Source organism: Odocoileus virginianus, chromosome 8, assembly GCF_023699985.2.
Source record: "Odocoileus virginianus isolate 20LAN1187 ecotype Illinois chromosome 8, Ovbor_1.2, whole genome shotgun sequence".
NCBI lineage: Eukaryota > Metazoa > Chordata > Mammalia > Artiodactyla > Cervidae > Odocoileus > Odocoileus virginianus.
Window position 1 is genome coordinate 24,641,350 of NC_069681.1, and position 20,505 is coordinate 24,661,854.

Genomic DNA, 20,505 nt, shown 5'->3' on the forward strand with positions numbered 1-20,505 from the left:
TGACAATAGCTTTTCTTTTCAACCATCTCCCATGTGTGCTACAAGCCTCGCAAGAAATGTGTCCTTGATCACAATCTGGCGACCTATGAGGTCACTGCAGAAGAACATCATTTTTTAACCATCATTTTATTTATTTTGCCAAAATTGCACTTTGAGTCTGCTGTTGGCAGGGACTGCAGCACCATTTCTAAGCATTATCACGAAGACGACGCTGGCGAAGGGAAACCTGATATAAAACACCCCTTTCTTTGATATTGATTTAATATCAGAGGGCCATTTTCGCTTCATCTCAACCAGATGCTAAAAGGAACTTGAGGTGGATAGAAAGGACATTTCCTGAGCAAGGTAATGCTCATTAACCTAAAATAAATGACAGCTTTTTTCCTTCCTTTGAAATATCTTCGTGCATTTTTTTATATATATAGAAAAGAGCTTGTATTGTGTGTTGAGACAGCAAGATTCTAAAGGATAAAAATAAATGCGAAGGACACATTTTTGCCTGTTTATGTCTGTCCTTCATTCTTTGCAGTTTTATTGAGATATAATGATCAATAACACTGTTTAAGTTTAGGGGCAGGACAGGATGATTTGATACATATATAAATGATTACTTCATCAGATGAGTTAACACATCCACCACTCTAAACAGTTACCATTTGTGTGTGCATGTGTGTGGCAAGAACACTTAAACTCTGTAGTGTTCAGTTCAGTTCATTCGCTTAGCCGTGTCCGACTCTTTGCAACCCCATGGACTGCAGCATGCCAGGCTTCCCTGTCCTTCACAATCTCACAGAGTTTGCTCAAGCTCATGTCCATCAAGTCAGTGATGCCATCCAACTGTCTTGTCCTCTGTTGTCCCCTTCTCCTCTTGCCTTCAATATTTCCCAACATCAGGGTATTTTTCAATGAGTTAGTTCTTCTCGTCTGTAGTGTTAGCAAGTTGCAAATATTCGACACAGTTTTAATAGTTAGCTTCAGTTCCCATGCTGAACACCAGATTCGCAGAACTTATGCCTCTTATAACTGAAAGTCTCTATCCTTTGAGGAATACTCCCTCCCCTATTTTCTCCACCTCCCAGTCCCTGGAAACTAGCCTTCTACTCTCTGTTTCCATGAGCTGGACTTTTTTAGATTTCATGATCAGTGAGATTGCGTGCTATTTGTCTTTTTCTGCCTGCCTTTTTTCACTTTGCACAATGCCCTCGGGCCCACCCCTGTTGGTACAAACGGCAGGATCTCCCCTCTCTCTTGGCTGATGCAGGACCTCCCCCCTCTCTCTCGGCTGATGCAGAACCTCCCCTCTCTCAACTGATGCAGGACCTCCCCTCTATCTCGGCTGATGCAGGACCTCCCCTCTCTCTTGGCTGATGCAGGATCTCCCCTCTCTCTCGGCTGATGCAGGACCTCCCCTCTCTCTCGGCTGATGCAGGACCTCCCCTCTCTCTCGGCTGATGAAGGACCTCCCCTCTCTCTCGGCTGATGCAGGACCACCCCTCTCTTGGCTGATGCAGGACCTCCCCTCTCTCTTGGCTGAGCAACATTCTGTGGGACGAGCTCCGCGTCTTCGGTCCACTCACTCCCTGATGCAGGCTTAGTCGTTGTCAGGCCTCGGTTATTGTGGATAAAGCGGCATTGAACATGGAGCCAACAACTCTGAGATTCTGATTCCATTTCCCCCAGATAAACACCCAGAAGGGGGACTGCTGGGTCGCATGGTGGTCCTATTTTAACGTCGGGGCCCCCTCCACTGTTTTCCACCGTGGTGGCACCGGCCTGCGTCCCCGCCCACAGGGCTCGGGTCCTTTTTCTGCGGCTGTGTCTGACCTTCTTACGGTGCCATCCTGACAGGTGGGCAGTGTCTCATCACGGCTCTGACGTGTATTTCTCTGATGACTAATGAGCCATTTCCCTTGTATTTGTCGACCATTTGTATGTCTTTTTTGGATAAAGCCTTTCGAGCCTTACGCCCATTTTAAAACCATATCACTTGTGTGTTTTTGGCTGCTGAGTTGTAGGCGCTCCCTGAGTCTTTTGGATGTTATTTGCTCACACTGGGTTCACAGAGTCTTCCCTTCTCTGCCGTTTTCTAGAGGCAGTTGGGTGAGATTTACTCGTGAAACCATCTGGATCTGGATATTTCCTTTTCAGAACTTTTAGTACAAGGTCAATTTTTTTAAAAAGGCTATATATATATTCAAGTTATCTATTTCATCTTGGTTGGTTTTTGGCAGAGTGTGGTTTTCGAGGGACTGGTCCGTTTCTCCTAAGTCGCCACATGTACATACCTTGTTCACATAAGTCCCTTTTTATCCTTTAGTGACCACAGGCTCTGCAGTTATGTTTATTGTTTTATACCCGATGTTGCTGATTTGTGTATTCTATTTATCTTTCTCAGGTTTTCTAAAGGTTTGTCAATTTTGTTAATTTTTAAGGAGAAGAACTGACTTTGTGTTTCATCAATTTTCTTGATGTTTTTCTGTTTTAAATAATATTGATTACTGCCTTTATCAGTGTTTTTCTTTTTTTTTTTTTTTTGCTTTGGACTTGTTTTAGCCTTCTTTTTCTAATTTCTTGAGTTGGGATCTCATATTATTGCCCTGAAACTCTTCTTATTTTCTGAAACTTTCCTGTCAGCACTGCTTTAGCTGCATTCCACACACTTGGACATGCCGCATGTTCATCGCCAAAGACAGTGTAGCTTTTGGGACCCTTTCAATGCCGTTGTGGCCTGCTTATGTTTCAGTAAGGTCAAAATTTCACTAAGCATGTGTTCACTTCGTAATTAGAAAAATGAAAATCCAGTGTGACGTGTGTCTTCTGCCTCCTAAGTCATCACGGAAGACGCCAAGTCTAAGTTAACACCAGGGTCAGCGTAACGGCCGAGAGTCAGAGCCAGGAAAGAGGGCGCAGGGGACACGTGCTGGGGCTGGGGCGGAGGGGACGGCCCGGCGGCATTGGGTAGGAATGGTTTGCTGGCCTCTGTGTCCACTGGGTTAAGACACGTCCGTCTCAAAGACCCTGTCCAGCACCTGAGAGGAGTTTGCCAGGGGATCAGACTTGGACTCAAATTTAGGACCACAGGCTCTGAGGCCAGACCGCTCTTTTTTAGAAAGTGAGATAAAAGACAACAGTCTTCATTAACTGACGGAATAATTTCCCACACTCACAGCAGGGCTCTAGAAATTTCACCTAATAGTCGTGGCATTGTTTGTGACTCATGTGTCTCAGGTGGGCAGCAGCGCTCTGGACAGTGACCAGCGCGCCCGGAGAGGAAACCATCCCTGCTGTGGAATCAATAAGCTCTGCAGACCAGACTCTTCTCATTGACCAGATGGTGAAGTATCCGCCCGCAGTGCAGGAGACACAGGGAGCCCTGTGTTGGGAAGATCCCCTGGAGAAGGGCATGGCAACCCACTCCAGTATTCTTGGGTTCCAGCCCACTCCAGTATTCTTGCCTGGAGAGTCCCATGGACAGAGGCACCTGGCAGGCTACAGTTCGTGGGGTCACAAAGAGTTGGGCATGACTAAATGACTAAGCACTATGACTGTTGAAATAATTTTATATATTTAGAGGTTTTGCTACTTTTCATCTTTAATTTTAATACAAGTAATAATACAACATTTGCATACATGTAGTGTTGAAGAAAAACATCCATTTCTGCTTTACTGACTATGCCAAAGCCTTCAACTGTGTGGATCACAATAAACTGTGGAAAATTCTGAAGGAGATGGAATACCAGACCACCTGACCTGCCTCTTGAGAAACCTGTATGCAGGTCAGGAAGCAACAGTTAGAACTGGATATGGAACAACAGACTGGTTCCAAATAGGAAAAGGAGTACGTCAAGGCTGTATATTGTCACCCTGCTTATTTAACTTATATGCAGAGTACATCATGAGAAACGCTGGGCTGGAGGAAGCACAAGCTGGAATCAAGATTGCTGGGAGAAATATCAATAACTCAGATATGCAGATAACACCACCCTTATGGCAGAAAGTGAAGAAGAACTAAAGAGACTCTTGATGAAAGTGAAAGAGGAGAGTGAAAAAGTTGGCTTAAAGCTTAACATTCAGAAAACTAAGATCATGGCATCTGGTCCCATCACCGCATGGGAAATAGATGGGGAGACAGTGGAAACAGTGGCAGACTTTATTTTTGGGGGCTCCAAAATCACTGCAGATGGTGACTGCAGCCATGAAATTAAAAGACGCTTACTCCTTGGAAGGAAAGTTATGACCATCCTAGATAGCATATCAAAAAGCAGAGACATTACTTTCCAACAAAGGTCCGTCTAGTCAAGGCTATGGTTTTTCCAGTGGTCATGTATGGATGTGAGAGTTGGACTGTGAAGAAAGCTGAGCACTGAAGAATTGATGCTTTTGAACTGTGGTGTTGGAGAAGACTCTTGAGAGTCCCTTGGACTGCAAGGAGATCCAGCCAGTCCATCCTAAAGGAGATCAGTCCGGAGTGTTCATTGGAAGGACTGATGCTGAAGCTGAAACTCCAGTACTGTGGCCACCTCATGCGAAGACTTGACTCATTGGAAAAGACCCTGATGCTAGGAGGGATTGGGGGCAGGAGGAGAAGGGGATGACAGAGGATGAGATGGCTGGTTGGCATCACCGACTCGATGGGCATGAGTTTGAGTAAACTCCGGGAGTTTGTGATGGACAGGGAGGCCTGGCGTGCTGCGATTCACGGGGTCGCAGAGTTGGATACGACTGAGCAACTGAACTGAGTGTTGAAGTAGGCTTCCTTTTAAAATAGACTCAATGACAAAATTAATCTCTTTGCTGTTCCTTTTAATGTAATCTTGAAAAATTCAAATAGTGAAATCTACTAGTAGGCATTCCATAACCTCTTAGATAAACTCTAATTTTCAAAAGTTTATCAGATATTTTTTTAAACATTAACTTGTTGAATCCTCTCAAAGTTTGGCAAGGTGAATATGTTCATTCTATTTTAAAAATTAGAACATTGAGGTTGGAATGAGAAAGCTGCTTGGAGTCATTCGTCCACTAGCAGGCGCTGAGCCCCGTCTTTCCGATGAAGCCTCAGTACACTTTGCTGTCGGCTACTTTCTCTCACTGACGGCAGGGTGAAACAGTCTCAGGAGCATTCTGAAGATGAGACAGACTCTTCCAGCATCATTTCTGAAGATAGCATTGAATTCATTTGACACAGCAAAAACACACTGCCGATTACACACACTCCCGATCCGCTTTTCGCAGGAAGGCAGGGATTTGGGCCAGAGAGGAAAGTGAGGGATATAACTAACGTCTGCTAGTTTTTCTCTGAAACCGGTTGACGGGATGAGGCTGCGATGCCCAGGTCTCGCGGCGGCAATTCGCACTCTGACCCGCAGAGGGCAGCGCGAGGCCGGCTCGCGGAGACCGGCCGCGCTGACCGCCGTCGCCCGGCTTGCGCTCCCGGTTCCCCGGGGAGCCCGTCTCAGGCCCCTAGGGGCGCCGGTGGCCTGGCGCCACAGTGACGAAGGGGGCGTCCTCGCTGGTCCTCTGAGGAATGGAGAGAGGAGTCGAGAAGATTCTGAACCAAACTACATTTTCTCCACCTAGTGATCCTGTCAGATTTCTGCATCCCATGAAGCGAATGCTTCCTTCAAAAATGTTTCTGCTGTTTGTCCTGCAGCAAGAATTCCAGACGATTTCCCAGGAACAAAGAACCTTAAATTTCCACACAGCCCACCGAGGACTTTTGGAAAGGAAACAGCACTCACTGGGAAGAGAAAAAGAGCATGCTGCTTTAAAAAAGCGCACGGAGACTGAAGCTCTGACATGGTAGATGTCAACTGGCAAAGAGTTCTTTTTTGCTAGTGGGATGGTCGTGCCCTGACCAGGGATTGAACCTGGGTCACAGCAGAGAAAGTGCTGAGTCTCAACCACTGGACCCCCAGGGAAGCCCTGCAAGATGCTTTAATACAGAATTTTATATGAAGTTTTTATCACCTAATTCTTAAATGAAGTGTTAAAATAGGAAGTATTAACACATTTTATGTTTGCGTGTTCAGTTGTGTCTGATTCTTTGTGGACCCATGGACTGTAGTTCAGATGGCAAAGAGTCTGCCTGCAATGCAGGAGACCCAAGTTCAATCCCTGGGTCGGGAAGATCCCCTGGAGAAATGAATGGCAGCCCACTCCAGTATTCCTGCCTAGAGAATTCCATGGACAGACCATGGGGTCCCAAACAGCCAGACATGACTGAGAGATTTCACTCACTCACTCACTCATGGACTTTGTCCACCAGGCTCCTCTATCCACGGGATTCTCCAGGCAAGAATACTAGAGTGGGTTGCCGTTTCCTTCTCCAGGGGATCTTCCCGATTCAGGGACTGACCCCATGTCTCTTGTGTCTCCTGCGTGGCAGGCAGATTCTTTACCACTAGCACCACCTGGGAAGCAATGCATTTTATAGGCCATCGTTCATCAGACAGAGATTCTAAAATAATGTTAATTCCAGCAGTGATTTAGGTTTCTTCTACAGTTACTCTTAGGTAGGCATCTGGTCCCATCACTTCATGGGAAATAGATGGGGAAACAGTGGAAACAGTGGCAGACTTATTTTTTGGGGCTCCAAAATCGCTGCAGATGGTGACTGCAGCCATGAAATTAAAAGATGCTTACTCCTTGGAAGGAAACTTATGACCAACCTGGATAGCATATTTAAAAGCAGAGACATTACTTTGCCAACAAAGGTCCGTCTAGTCAAGGCTATGGTTTTTCCAGTGGTCATGTATGAATGTGAGAGTTGGACGGTGAAGAAAGCTGAGCACCGAAGAATTGATGCTTTTGAACTGTGGTGTTGGAGAAGACTCTTGAGAGTCCCTTGGACTATAAGGAGGTCCAGCCTAAAGGAGATCAGTCCTGGGTGTTCATTGGAAGGACTGATGCTGAAGCTGAAACTCCAGTACTTTGGCCACCTGACGGCAAGAGCTGACTCATTGGAAAAGACCCTGATGTTGGGCAAGACTGAAGGCGGGAGGAGAAGGGGACAACAGAGGATGAGATGGTTGGATGGCATCACCGACTCGATGGACATGAGTTTGGGTGGACTCCGGGAGTTTGTGATGGACAGTCAGGCCTGGTGTGCTGCGGTTCATGGGGTTGCAAGGAGTTGGACACGACTGAGCGACTGAGCTGAACTGAGTGTGTTAAGAGCAGAAAGCACCTAGCCTGGAAGAGACATGAACCCTAAACTCTGCTTGACCACTTCCTGCTGTGTGAGCTTAGGCAAAACCCTCAGCTTCTCTGAGCCTCAGCCTCCCTATTTCTACCGCTCAGGTCACACTGTCCTCATCAGGGAGGCCTGGCGAGGAGAGCTGTCTCGTCTCTGACGCCTGGTCGGCAGCAGAGACATAACTGACGCAGGTGCTCAGGGTCCCTGAGAGCCCAGCCTGGGTAGCATTCAGCTGTGCTTCCCTTTGCAGCGCGCCTGCCTCCACCGTCCGGCCGGGAAGGCGTGGTTCCAGCACGGCCGAGCGTTTGCGGTGTCCTGTGGGTGGTCCACGGCAGAGTGGGGAGAAAGCGCTCATGTGGCCCCACACCCTGCCCCCCCCTCGTGGCGCTGCCTGGTCGGCCTGGGAAGTGGAGGCGGAAAGGCCGGAGGGGTTCCCTGACACCCTGCCTGCTCAGGACACGGGCTAAGAGAACGCCATCCCCAGGGACACGGCTCTGACAAAGACTCAGCTTCTGGGTCTCCTCTGAACTCATGGCTTTCCAAATGGGCTTCAGCCGGCGTTGTGGGTCCAATGCTGCCTTCACTGGCTTTAACGTTCTCTACATATAATAACAAAGCATTTGAAAGCAACGGGACTTCTAAGATGGGGGAGAGGAAGGCCCGCCACGTGAACTGCGGCGTGTCTGTACGCAGTGCTCTGTGGCGGTTCAGGGCCAGAGGAAGACGGGGTGTGTAGAAGCTAGAACATTAAAATGGAGGAAAGGTTCTCTGGGGGGGGGGCTTCCCGGTGGGCCAGTAGTGAAGACTCCGCCTTTCGGTGTCGAGGGTTCAGGCTCCATCTCTGGTCGGGGAGCTGAGATCCCGTTGTGCCTCACGGCCAAAAATCCAAAACAGAAAACCGAAGCGATGTTGTAACAGGTTCAGTAAAGGCTTAAAAAATGTCCACGTTAAAAAAAATCTTAAGAGCAACGGGGGCTGTCCCTATGGGCACAATTATGCCTGATTTTTATCCTTTAGGTATTTTTGTGGCTTCTCAATTTTTCCATGTACATTTGCTATTTGGGGGGCAGAAAAAAGTCTACTTTAAAATAATCATATGTATATATTGCCACTGAAATAAAAACAATTTTGTAAGTTAATATATGGAGACCATTTCCCTAACTAAAAAGATGACAAAAGAAAGTCCTAGAAATACAAAATGAAGCTTAAATTAAAATAAGAGGCCACGATGCCAAGACACTAAGGAAAATGGGGTAAAACCTAATAAGACCTAGTAGAAATTAGAACAAAGCATTTGGCATTGATTGGATTGTTTTCTCCCAGGAAAACAAGAAATCCTATCGGGTTACGGCTAAAATGCTGTTTGGAGTTCCAGAAATAGAGCTTAGGTAGTGATGTTGTGTCTGGAAGTTTGCTCTGAGAGCCCAGGGAGAAACAGTGATCTGATCAGAGACGGTGGACGGTCTCACGGTTAAAGAGCTGAGGGTCAGCTTGGAGCAGAGTCTGGCGGACGACAGTCTGGCTATAAAGGGAGCGAAGTCAGTTCCGTCCCACCCACCCCCCTGGCCTCTCCGTGTACACATCACCTTTGACCCCCATCTGTAAACAAAGTTGAAAAATTAGGCAAGATAAGTGGGTGTTGTTCTCGGGTAGGATTGCTATCCTGAATTCTTTTTAAGGTTTATTTATGCGTTTGTTTATGGCTGCCCTGGTCATCACCGCTGCACCCAGGCGCTCCCCAGCCCTGGGAGCGGGGGCTACTCGCTAGCTGCGGTGGGCAGACTTCTCTTTCTGCGGTTTCTCCTGTCGTGGGCCACAGGCTCCAGCCACTTGGGCTTCAGCAGTTGTGGCTCATGGGCTCAGCTGTCCTGCGGCACGGGGGCTCTTCCGGGACCAGGCATCAAACCTGTGTCCCCAGCGTTGGCAGGCGGATTCCCTACCACTGAGCCACCAGCAAAGCCCTCTCCTGAATTATTAACGGCTCCTGAGTTTAAAAGCAAAGCAAAGCAGATCTACCAAGCAGAGAAAAGTAGCAATTAAATCACCCCCAAAGAACAAAGACTTACCTAGTTTGAGGGGAAGGAAACTCTGAAACAACCCCCTTACATTAATTCAGAGGCCGCCGAGGGTGCTGCAGACAGTGCAGCCGCTCTTGGGAAGTGCTTCTGGAAGGCTGGTGAGGGACACGGGGGTGTCAAGGTCAGGTGGGGTCAGAGTGTACGAGGTGTGGGCCGCCCGGTTCTTTCAACAAGAATCCCAAATTCATGAGACACCTCAGTGTGTGTTTTTCAGATGAGAAAGCGGGCAAGACGTCAAACAGCCAGCCCTCCTCGGAGCAGAGGCGCCAAACAACCTACCTCTGGTTTCAGGGCTCTTCCTGGGCTTGGGTAAATCTATTGCTTTTACAGAAAAGTTAACTTTTTATTGAAATACAGTGGGCTTCCAATGTCGTTACATCTGTAACTTCTAAACTGTAAACTGAGTGTGCGCACATGGAGGCTTCAGACTGCAGACCCCGCCCTGGGAGTATCCTCCGGGTAATCCTGTATTTATATCACACTCCGAATGTGAGCATGCGGGAGGGACTGTGCGGGTGTGGTCTGTGCAGACTGAAGCGCCGTGTAAGATGCTTCGATTCTGTGCTTCATGTTATATAGGCTTACCCTGTGTATCCCAGCTGTATCTTTAAAAATACTCTCAAGCCAATTTTATGTAAAAAGAACAAGCCGTGGGGTTGTGCACGATGGGTTCTGGGTCTGTCATGACCAACCAATGCCGTTTTCCGCTCTGCAGAGATGAGCTGAATTCTGCAGCTGCCAAGGTAACGAAGGATAGATATTTATAGAAATGAGTGAGCCGTTCCATCGTTTCCTGTGCTTCATTTCAAATCAAGCCCGGAGCACAAAACCCCAGCTCGGGAGAAAGAATCTATTCAAACTGCCTGGGAGACCCCAGGGGCCATGACGGCTCCTGGAAGGTTTGCAGCCGAAGGTTCTGGGGCCCAAGGAGGCTCCCCGGCTCCCATTGTTGACTCGGGCGCAGTGTTTGTTCCGCAAAAGGGGACTAAGCACTCTAATCATCCGGAAAACTAATTAACTTCTTTTTTTCAAATGCTTTATCAGATTTCTCCTTTGCAGCGCTGCTCGGATTCCTCAGAACTGAAAGGCTGTAAGACCCCAGAGCCGCTCCAAAAGGTATCGGTGCTCAGGATGTCTGAGGACAGACTGAAATGGACCGCCCTTGGGTCCTGCCACCCGGATGTGAACGCTGGGTCCACCCCCGGCTGAGACCTTGGCAGAGGGACTCATGGCTTCGGGGGGCAACGGGGAGAACGGGACGGGGCTTGTGGAGATCGGCGAGGGGCTATTCCATGCTGGACACGGAGAGCAGGTCACGGGCCCATCAGGACCCTGTGACCTGGCACCGCTGGGCCAGGCCGCTGTGCTGGCCTGGTGGACACCGGGGCCCAGCGGTCCCTGCGGAGGGGCCCTGGGGGTCCTGGGTAGACGGAAGCGGCCTGGGTCCCAGAAGTGTCACAGGCTCTGGGGCACTGGGGCCAGCCTGGGCCTGCGGCAGATTCAGCCTGGGTTTATCAGCCTGATTTAGCCTGGGACGCCTCAGCCTGATCTCAGCGAGGCGGCTGTGACCAGTGGCGAAGCCAGATCTTAACTCCCTGCCTGGCAATTGAACCTGGGAAGCTTGGAAGAGAACCAGGAATCCTAGCCACCAGACCAGCAAAGGATAGAGGCTAGAAACCGTTTTTCCCTGGATCTCTGCCCCTGGTGAAAAACGTATTTATCATGGAGGAAGAAACTGTAAACGCAGGTTCAACGTTTATTATCAGAGACGCAGCAGGAGAGCGAGTGGGACGGCACGCAGAGCCGCAGGTCGCTTAGCTGAGACGGAAGCGGGGCAGAGACGCACACCCAGAGAGGAGGCGTGTGGGCGGCCCCCCAGTGAGCAGAAGCGCAGGGAGGAGGCGGCCCAGTCATCCGGGTCGGTCAGGTCTTCCCGGTCTTTGTCTTCCTTCAGCCAATTACTGGTTTCTGTTTCCACACTGGACCTACCCGGGGACCCACCCTGCATGAGCATCCCCCCCCCCCGCCCCCCAGCCAAGATGGATCTCGAAGTGAAGGCTTCTGGGAAGAGCAAGACTCATTATGGCCTGGACTTATCCCTTGATTTTTGACCCACAAGGAGCCTTTCTGCGTGTGTGTAGTGTCTCCTTGGTCCCAAAAAGGGCGGAGCGGAGATCCCTTCATCCTGCACTCACACAGGGTTTTGCCCTCTCTTAGTCCTTGTCTTGACTACTGCCATGCCTCTTACCTTAACATGTTTACAGAAGACAAACACTGGCTATTTGCCCTATTTCTGTTGTTACTTCCATTTTGGAGGGCAAAGAGGAGGCTGATCGTCAATGCTTCAACTGGAGCCCACCTATCTCTTGTCTCAGAAAAGACTGATAGCTGTAAGTATCCAGCCTGAAGCCCACTTGGTGCCCCAACAAATGCAAACAGGAAGCCAGCTGGAGCCCATCTACCCCCTAAGTGAAGCCTACTGACTATGCCTGGGGCGATGGAACAGGGCAGAGGGCAAGGAGGGACACGCAGGCAGCACTGTCACCTTGAGCCTGACCCGAGAGGTGTGTCCGGTCCCCAAGCCTGGAGGCAGGTTTCAGGCCTCAAAGATCAGTGGCCAGTGCCACGTGCCGGCCTCAGGCCACACACTGCAGACGCGGCCCCAGCTCCGAGGAAAGCCTCTCCACGGCGCACCTCCACCTTCTTCACTTCTCACGACGGCTCTTCTTAGACTTGGGGAATCTCGAAAAAGTTGTTCAGCCTTCTACCAAGGGCATCGGCGTATTTCCACTCACCCCCAGACAACAGAGCGAACAGTTAACCAGATGGTGAATAAACTGGGACGTTCACATTGGTAAACGCACGGTCAAGTGGGTAGAGATGAGGGCAGGATGGAATTCTGTACCCAAATAAAGATGTTTCATCCCTGTTATGAAAAGCCATTTTTCTTTTAAAAGTGTTTTAAAATTCATCAATTTAAAATATGTTTAAAATCAAAGAAGCAACATTCTGGTTGAACACCATATTTAAAAAAACGTGATATGCTTCAGACACTGTAAATATAGAGAAAGAAGATCAAAGAACACAGGCAAAAACAATGCTGGGAAACAGGGTGGGCGGAGGATTTCTGCTTCCCGAGCTGGGCTGGGAAGGAAAGGTAAGACTCAGTCATGGGGGGACGTACAGTAAAGCCATGTCAGGCGCCAGCCTTTGAAAACTGAGGCCAATTTTTTAAAAGTGCAAGAAGAAACATAACATACTCACAAAACAAGATAACAGAAAGGACGATGGCGCAAAAGACTTCTTGACTTCTAAAGTGATTTATCCATCTACTTACAAGGGCTGGATGACAAGTTCCTGAAATACGTGAGTTTTCAAAGCCTAATTGGAGTTTCTCTCTGTTGATCTGATGTCAGAACAGCAAATCATTGTGGTCTCAAAAAAGAAAAGTGAATATTGATTGAAAAGTTCATTGGAATTTGAAAGACTGTTCACTAGTTTTAGTCACTCACTCACAATCTTTATAATGATGGAGCTGGGTACTGAAAGCTTGGTAATCACAAAGCTTTTCTTGGAGGTGGCTCGAATGAGTTTTTCTGACCATGTTGAATGTGACATGAAAGATAGGAAATGAAAGAATTTTAAATCTGGCCCAGGTCAAGGGGAAGTTAGAGCACCACGTCACATGGGGATGAAGGGAAGGTGAGTAGCCAGCTGTGGAAACTGTCTCCCATAGGATTCAGCCTCAGATGAAGGGGCCTGCTTTACAGAAAGCTGAGGCAGTGGCACACGGCCCCAGAACTTGCTGCCTTATCGCAGCATCCATCACCCAGAAGCGCTAGGCTAACATAAACTATGGGCTTCAGTTAGAAATAATGCGCCCACATTGCTTCATTAATTGTACACCACCCTGCTGCCGGTTAGGGCGGGCTTCCTTGATGGTGCAGTGGATAAGAATTCACCTGCCAAGGCAGGGGGCGTGGGTTCGATCCACGGTCTGGGAAGGACCTCGGAAGGACCTGGTCTTGGGCCTCGGAAGGACCAAGCCCGCATGTGACAAGTACTGCAGCAGCCCTGCTCTGGAGCCCACCTGCTGCGACTCCCGAGCCTGTGTGCCGTAAGCGCTGAGGTCTGTGCCCTGCTCCGCGGCAGGGGAAGCCCCGGGGATGAGGAGCAGCCCCCGCTCACCGCAAGGAGAGGAGCCCATGCATAGCCACAAGGATCCAGCACAGCCCCAAATGGCCAAATTAAAAACACGCTCATGACAGGGGAAACTGTGTGCCTGGAGCGACGGGGGCACGAGCGTTTCTGTGCTATCCACTCAATTTCCATAAATCTAAAGTGACACTAAAACCCACTGTCTACTCATCACTTTTCAAGAACTCACAGCCACGTGGGAATGTCAGAGGGATACGGAAGCTGCCTGAGAGGGCTCCCGGGGGCCAAGGCTGGAACAGTCTGAGTAAGAAAATAGGTGATGCGTGACCGGATGATGAGCACCCACAAGTGCATACCGATGGAAGTGCATCAATGAATGAACAAACGAGTGGGGGAGAATAATCTAATCTCCACGCAGAAGAAATGTAAAGACTCTGCATAAATATTCCACGCTGAGGGGAGGGGACCACAGGGCCCTCCTCCCTGCGGCCGGGCTGCACGGTGATGGGCTCCCAAAGAGCAAGAAGGAGAGAAGCAACCACCACCACTGAGGGCAGCCGACCGAGGTCCACAGCAGCAGAGAGACGCCCCCGATGCACTGCAGCCTTCATGAGCTGTGATTAGAACGGTGCCTCGCCTCTGCGGACTTAGCGCATTCATGTTTAAGCCATTTGTGACCAATTATGGTTTCAACATACCTTCTTAAAATGTTTTCTCGTTCCTCCTGTTCCATGTTCACTTTTCTTTCTTATTTTTAATGGATGATTTTTTTTTTTTACTGTTCTATATTCTACTGTATCATCTGTCTAGAGTGAGGGAAAGAACTCGAGTTATTTTAAGGGACTGACTCGCATGTGTGGGGCTGGCAGGCCCACAGTCTGCAGGGCGGGCTGCAGGCTGGGGAACCGGGGAAGAGTTGGTGATGCAGCTGGAGTCTGAAGGCCGCCTGCTGGCAGACTCCCGCCTCCTTGAGGGGGGTCAGACTTCTGTTCTACTCAGACCTTCAACTGATCAGATGCGGCCCACCCACGCTATTTACTCAAAGGCCACTATTTCCATGTTAATCTCATCCCCTAACCCTCTCTCGGAAACACCTAGAACAATGTTTGACCTCACATCTGGGCATCACAGTCCAGCGAAGGACACGAAACCCACCCTCACAGCGTGAAGGTCCTGGGGGGCTACACTTGCACCAAGCGGGCCCCCAGCTCTGGGCGAAGTGTGGGCTGCCGTTCCCTCCCCCTTCCTGGTGAGCCGCGGCTTTTTGTCAGAGCCTGCCTCTCCGGGACCTCAGCTTACGGTCTGGCGGCCGCCCTGCACGGGGGGACACGCTCTCCTGGCTCGCATTGTGCGGTGGGGCTGGAACAGCCCTGGTAAGACCACAGGTGCGCATCTGTCTCCCTAGAGACACATTGCTCTTTCAGGCACGAGTGCTTGCCAGTTTGTGGTCTGTCTCTGGTTGATTTCCCGTGCCACTTCTTGGTTTATTTGGGCAATTTTGTCCAGTTTCATGCCTTTTTTTTTCTTGGTGGAAATGAGTTACTTACATGCTCACCCATCACCTCTGTAAGTCCCTCCGGCTTCACGCATTCTGAGGGCCCGTCCTCAGGCATACACACAGTTACAGGTGTGTCTTCCCAATGAACTGACCCTTTTATCAGCACGAGATGTCCTTCTCTGCCTCTGGACACTCCTTGTCTCCAAGTGTATTCCCCCCAGTGTTAATGTCACCTCTCCAGCCTTGCTACACTCGCTGCTTTCATGGTATATCTCCTCTATGCTCATTTATGGCCAACCGATGTGTGTCTTTGTATTAAAATATGTCCTCACATAACCTGTGATCAGGTCCTGCTTTTTTCCTTCACTCACTCTGGCGATCGCAGCCTTTTGACACGGTGTTTCACCCACCAACAAACTTGTTGCGGTCATTAGTGTGGTTGGGTTGGATTGATGAACAGCTTTGAAACTTTGCTTTCTGTTTTCCTCTATGATTTTTTGCTTGTCCACTCTTTCATTCTTTCTTCTGGATGATTTGAGTCATTTTGAATTCTGCTTTATTTGCCACTGAGAAGAGCCATCCTGGTTCTTTAGCAAATCCAGGAAAGGCCAGACTCTGCACACACACGAGGAGGGGATCCTGCTGTGTTGAAGAAGGTTCAGGTGGTTTGGACTTTCACAGTTTACTCAAACATCTCCATCCCAGATCTCGGGGTTCACTTCTTCTTAATTAACAATCTACCTTTAATAAGAGAGACTTGGTAGGACTGTGGATTCAACTCACATCATAATTTACAACTCCAACAGTCGGGATTGGAGTCTGGTCCTCAGTTCTGATGACTTTGCAGGTACAAATAAGAGGTTTCTTCTCTAGGCCTGTTATTGGAGCTCTCTGGTTCTGTCCATGACTGCCTCTAGCTAGAAATGCAAGGGCCCCAGCTTTCCACACACACCCAGCACAGTCCACACCTCGCGGTCTCTCTGCAGTCATCACCCCAGCAGCCAACCCCCATCGCAGTGGCTGCTGAAATCCCCCAGGTCTTGTCATCAGCCAGGGCTTTGTCCCAAGCAGCCACACGGTCATGTAAGCCTTTCCGGCGGTCTGAAGGCCGGCCCCTCTCTCACTGTTGTGTGATTAGTCATCTGGGGCTGGGGGCGTTGCTGTTGTTGCTCGATAGCTAAGTGTTGTCTGACTCGAAGTGTTGGAGCCTCAGTTAGGGGTGGGGAGGAGCCAATACCGCTCTTATGAGAAGCCAGAAAGGACTGATGCTGAAGCTGAAGCTCCAATACTCTGACCACCGGATGCGAAGAACTTATTTGAAAAGCCCCTGATGCTGGGAAAGATTGAAGGCAGGAGGAGAAGGGCACGACAGAGGATGAGATGGTTGGATGGCATCACGACTCAATGGACATGAGTTTGAACAAGCTCCGGGAGTTGGTGGTGGACAGGGAGGCCTGGCGTGCGGCGGTCCATGAGTCACAGAGTTGACACAGCTGAGCGACCGAAAAATAACAAGACACTGGCGAGGTGCGGATGCTCAGCCAGTGTATAAAATCCTAACACCCTCCCGCTTCCACCCAAAATGAAAGTAGAACCAACGACCCTATGAAATCGGCGTGCCCTGTGAAGGCGCCCAGCGCTCCCTGCAGGTCCAGGCCCTCTGCCGGGCGCGTTTGGGGGCGTCTGAGCACCGTGGGCGTGAGCGGCTGCCACAACTGGAGCCGGAACTCTTCCGCCGTAGCCGCAGTGCTCGGGAGAACTCTGAGGCCTGAGCCCCGCGGCCCCACGCACCCGGAAGAAGCGGGGCATTGTGGGAGGGGCGCGCGTTTCGGCGGGTTCCGTTAAAATGGCGCCCTTCTAGCCGGCGCTGCCCGCGGGGCCTTAGCCGGTGGGGGAGCCGGGAGCCCGCGGGGCCGGCGCGGGCAGCCCCGGGCGAGGATGGCGACCCCGGACCAGAAGTCGCCCAACGTCCTGCTGCAGAGCTTGTGCTGCCGGATCCTGGGCAGGAGCGAAGGTAGTGGGGCTGCGGGCGGCTGCGAGGCGCTCCCGGGCCTTCAGGGTCGGGGCGGCCGGGGGAGGGGCCGGCCGGGCTGGCTGAGTCACGGCGGCCCCGGGCGCGTCCGCCTCCTCAGGCCGCGGGGCCGGGCGCGCGCCCCCGCTCTTCTCCGGGCGCTGGGCCGCGCGCGGCGCCTCCTGACGTGGGCGAGAAGCAGGTCCCGGGTGACGCGGAGACCCGCCTCCGGCCTCGGTCCCCGCAGTGCGGGCCGAGGGGCACCTGAGATGAGCGTCGTGCGGTCCCGGGCCCGCGGGTCGTCACCGCCCGCCGTCTCTCCGCTCGTCGTGGCGGGAGGGGGCGACGGGGCGGCCCAGTGAGGGCCCTCCGGGCGCAGGAGCGCTGGGTTATTTGTCCCTTAAGCACCACAGTGTGGGCAAGACAGTCTGCAGGTTTTGCTGGAAGGAAGCAAAACTGAATCGTTGAAACGGCCCCTTGTCTTCCCACGACTCTTGAAATTGGCTCGCGTAATTTATCTGGCGGTCAGTGATAGCCTCAGGAACGAAAGATGGCTGTTTGGGTTCAGCCCGTGAAGTGACCCTGACTTCACTCAGGTCTCTCCAGTTTGTGAAGTTTCTGTTTGCCACTCTGTCCCTCTGAGAAGCCTGGGCGTCCCTCTCCTGCAGACACCGCGAGAGATGCCCGCGGTGCAGGAGTGGGAGATAGGGCCGCCGCCTCAGGTCCTGCCTCCTGTTCACCGTGGAGGGGAGCCCACAGAGCGCGCTTACAGTGTTGAACAGTGGGGTGCCTGAGGAAGAAGAAAGCAGGGCAGATGGCTGTGGAGGGAAGGCTGAGGAAACCCGAGCGGAGACCTGAGTGTAGGCGCGGGTTCCCCTCACCCCTGGGCCAAGATCTTGAGGCGGGTGGGGGCCTGGCTGTCTTTGCCTTTTGCCTCCAGCTCCTCCTGCAGTCTGAGTTGCCTTTCTGATTTGCTATCCGGATCTTCAGCCCTTGAGGATACCCATAGACACCAGGGAGCTGAAGTTGGTGGTCAGGACTCAGTTAGGTTTCAGCCAGCGGGCCCTCGGTTTTCCTCCAGAGTGAAACTGCAGTCATGTGTGGCCACGGTCACAGCTGGGCTTTGAAGACCGTCCATGGTGCGGCATCGTGGTTCTCAGAATACTTTTTTTTTTTTTTTAACATTTGAGGATCCTGTCGATTGACTTAGTTTCACCCATTCTAGAAGGTTGAAAAACTTCTTTTCAGAAAGTTCTGCACCACCCTCGCTTTTAGAATTTTGCCTAAATTAAGAGTAAATAGGCTCCTGTACACCTTAAACTTACACAGTGATGTAGGTCAGTTATATTTCTACAAAATGAGAAGGACAAAAAAAGTAAATAACCTGTGAGATCCTCTCGGAATAAAATATAAAACCCACTAAAATGATGCTCTCTTTGTTCTGGACAACTAGGCTTGCCAAACAATTGTATTCACATTTCCAAATCATGCTCCTGTTCACTGAAGAATTTATAAGTCTTTAATAGCTTCCCTTGTTCTGTTCTAATTTGTTCTACCCTATGAGTAAAGAAGCAGTGCTAACTGCTGCCTTTACAGTATTTGAGATTTTAAAATAATTTCATTAGTGGGTGTTTAGTTTGTTCACTAAGTAGAACATTTGATTAACTACTTCATTTTCTAGTGATGTTACAAACAACTGGCCTTATGCTTTTATAATGTATTGCTTTTTTAATACTATGAAATTGAAGCATTATAGACACTTGTTACTTTTTATGTGAATTTCATAGGAATTATTTTTTCATGAAGTATTTTAAAAAATTTGTAGTTGGCCTCAAGGGACCTTCAGAAGCCAAGCCCTGAGCTCTAACGGTGCTTGATATTTTTATAAAGTTAGTGTAGCCATTATTTCCCACCTTTTCCTGCTTATGTCACTTGTGGGTTTGCTGGAAACACCCAGTGCCAGCCAGTGACAGGGGAGGTCTCAGCACCCCTGAGCCTCCCCTGGACAACATTTTGCTTATTATTACGTCTTTGGATAGTCAGTATTTCTCTCTTTGGAAACATTGTCCTTACATCACTTCACCTCTGTCAGAGGCAACATTCCTTTTCTTACTTTGCAGTCCTCTTTCTAGTCGGAGATTAAGGAGAAGTTCAGGAGTTTCTGTTAGGTTAAGTGTTTCAGCGCAGATGCTTAGGTGGAACTCCAGTCCCCTGCATGATGCGGTCAGATGGTGACTTGATCTGGAAGCCATGTGCGCGGGTCGCGTGAGCCCCCGTGCGGGCAGGGATGAGTGTTGTCTTGGTAGCTCATGGGCCGCAAGTGGTGTTACTGTGAGTTTTAAGATTTTTGAAGATGGTGAACAGCTCTTGATGACGTTCCAAATAAAGGATAGTCTTACTCTTGGGGAAATGAATGTGTAGTAGATAATACATTAAAACTTGTCATGTATTATTAAAATGTTCACTAAATGTTGATTAATTGGGTATGTTACTTTTTAAAGGTTTAGATTTCATTTGAAAATTGTATTTAATTGGCTCGTTATTTTAAATGAATTAGTATTTAAAAATGATCCTGGTTTACATTTCTAATACAAGTATAGATAGATAGATGTAACCCCCATAAGTAAAAACTTCCAGGGGTCCTCAATCTTAGAAATATAAAGGGGGCTTGAGATCGAAAAGTTTGAGAACCACAAGCCTAGAGCAGTGTTTCTGTTTTGAGTATTGCTTTTCAGCTAGCTCTGGGGTCAGAATGGCCTGTGGCCCCAGGTAGGGCTGGTGCTCTGGGGAGAGGAGCTGGTGGCAGACAGCGGTGGAGGGGGGAGGCCTCCGCACGTCCACTGTCAGGCCATTCCACTGTGAATCCTCTGTGTGGCTCTTGCCCAGAACAAGGCCGTGCACCTCGTCTGCAGAGACCGTGGCGCTGGCGGGTCTGTTGGAGCGCAGTGTCTGGAACATAGGCATTCTGACCTGTATCTGGGCTGGGGATTGGTTTAAGAAAAAGCTGATGGATTTTTCCAAACATTTGATCATTGACAGGAGAGACAGACTGGAGGCGTGGCTGGCAGACAGACAGGGGAACTGCAGTGTGGCTGTGGAGATGTGAGGGGTACGCGGGCGTGAGGGGAGGGTGTGGGGATGGGGCTGTGCCTCTGTTCCACGGGGCCTGGGTGTGTGGTCGGGGAAGATTCAGACGCTTAGGAAGCTCTTAGAGTGGGCTTTTCGTCTGACGTCCCTGAGCATGTTGTTAGTGAGCTCTTGTTTGTAGAACTCAGGATCCTGGTAGTCCAAAAGCAATTTTTAACTAAAATACACAGCTCTCCTTTTACATACGTGATTTCAGTGACCCTTTTAATATTTATAAAATTAAAGTATTCTGATGTAGGACATTTTGTACCTGTGGAGCCCCGTGACCCCACGGGAGCACTCCTCAGTTCCTGCCTTGTGCTCTTCCCTCCGCGTGCCTCACCGTGTTCAGTACCTGCCTCATGTGCGGTGGTGTCCGAGGAAGACTCCGTGTGTGTGAGAGAGAGCGGGCAGCGGGGAGGCGGGCTGAGGAGCGGGG

General features: G+C 50.0%; 1 protein-coding gene across 1 annotated transcript in view; it reads left to right on the forward strand.

Moving 5' to 3' along the window:
• The first annotated feature begins 16,741 nt into the window (after positions 1 to 16,741).
• Positions 16,742 to 20,505, forward strand: part of TUBGCP3 (tubulin gamma complex component 3) — a 34,661-nt gene continuing 30,897 nt past the window's right edge. The window contains exon 1 of the mRNA XM_070471393.1: positions 16,742 to 16,943. Within this exon, the coding sequence (XP_070327494.1) occupies positions 16,868 to 16,943 (76 nt within the window). The 5' untranslated portion in view covers positions 16,742 to 16,867. The remainder of the gene's footprint in view (positions 16,944 to 20,505) is intronic.